The sequence below is a fragment of the Saprolegnia diclina genome (genome assembly GCF_000281045.1).
Source record: "Saprolegnia diclina VS20 unplaced genomic scaffold supercont1.2, whole genome shotgun sequence".
In the NCBI taxonomy this organism is placed as follows: Eukaryota; Oomycota; class Saprolegniomycetes; order Saprolegniales; family Saprolegniaceae; genus Saprolegnia; species Saprolegnia diclina.
This window is the reverse complement of record NW_008246069.1, coordinates 1-629: the sequence shown is the minus strand read 5'-3', so window position 1 is coordinate 629 and position 629 is coordinate 1. Positions and strand designations below refer to the sequence as shown.

The following is a 629-nucleotide window of genomic DNA, read 5'->3' as shown; positions in this document are numbered from 1 at the left end:
TGGCTCTCGAATCGATCGTTTGCCCTCTTTCCGAGGACGCACAACAAAGTTTCAGTCCGACGCGCGCGTCTGTATGCGCCAAGGGATATTATATCCCTTGGTATGCGCAGAGGACTGCAACGATCACACGCCAGAAGTGGAAGGCGTGATCGTTCCATATGGTTTTGTATTTCGCTCAACGCAGCTTCCTCCAGCGCCGACGATTCGCGAGATTACATTGCGCATGCCCGGCTTCGGTCGCGAACGTTCAGCGAATAATGTGGTGTTTGGTTGTTGCAGGTTGTCATTTTCAGATATTCCATCTCCTTCCCAGTACGCCTCGGCCACCTTTCCTCCTAACTCTCAAACGTGCTTGTAGACTTCAAAATGATTGCCATCGGTGACTCGCTCCCTGCCGTGACGCTGGGCGAATACAACGCCGTCGAGGGCACGTGCGCGATCGGCCCCAACCAGATCAAGGTCCAGGAAGCCGCGGCCGGCAAGACGATCGTCATCTTTGCCGTACCCGGTGCTTTCACCCCGACGTGCTCGGCCCAGCACGCCCCCGGCTTTGTCGCGCTCGCCGACGAGTTCAAGGCCGCCGGCGTCGACGAGATCTGGTGCCTCAGCGTCAACGACGCCTTTGTCAT

The 629-nt window shown here is 57.4% G+C and overlaps 1 protein-coding gene across 1 annotated transcript; it reads left to right on the top strand.

The window, feature by feature from the left end:
- Positions 1–366: 366 nt before the first annotated feature.
- On the top strand, positions 367–629 carry SDRG_00606 (peroxiredoxin; the record flags this gene model as incomplete). The annotated part of the gene is made up of 1 exon (XM_008606089.1): positions 367–629. A coding segment is annotated over one exon (263 nt), but the record flags the coding sequence as incomplete, so codon positions are not given.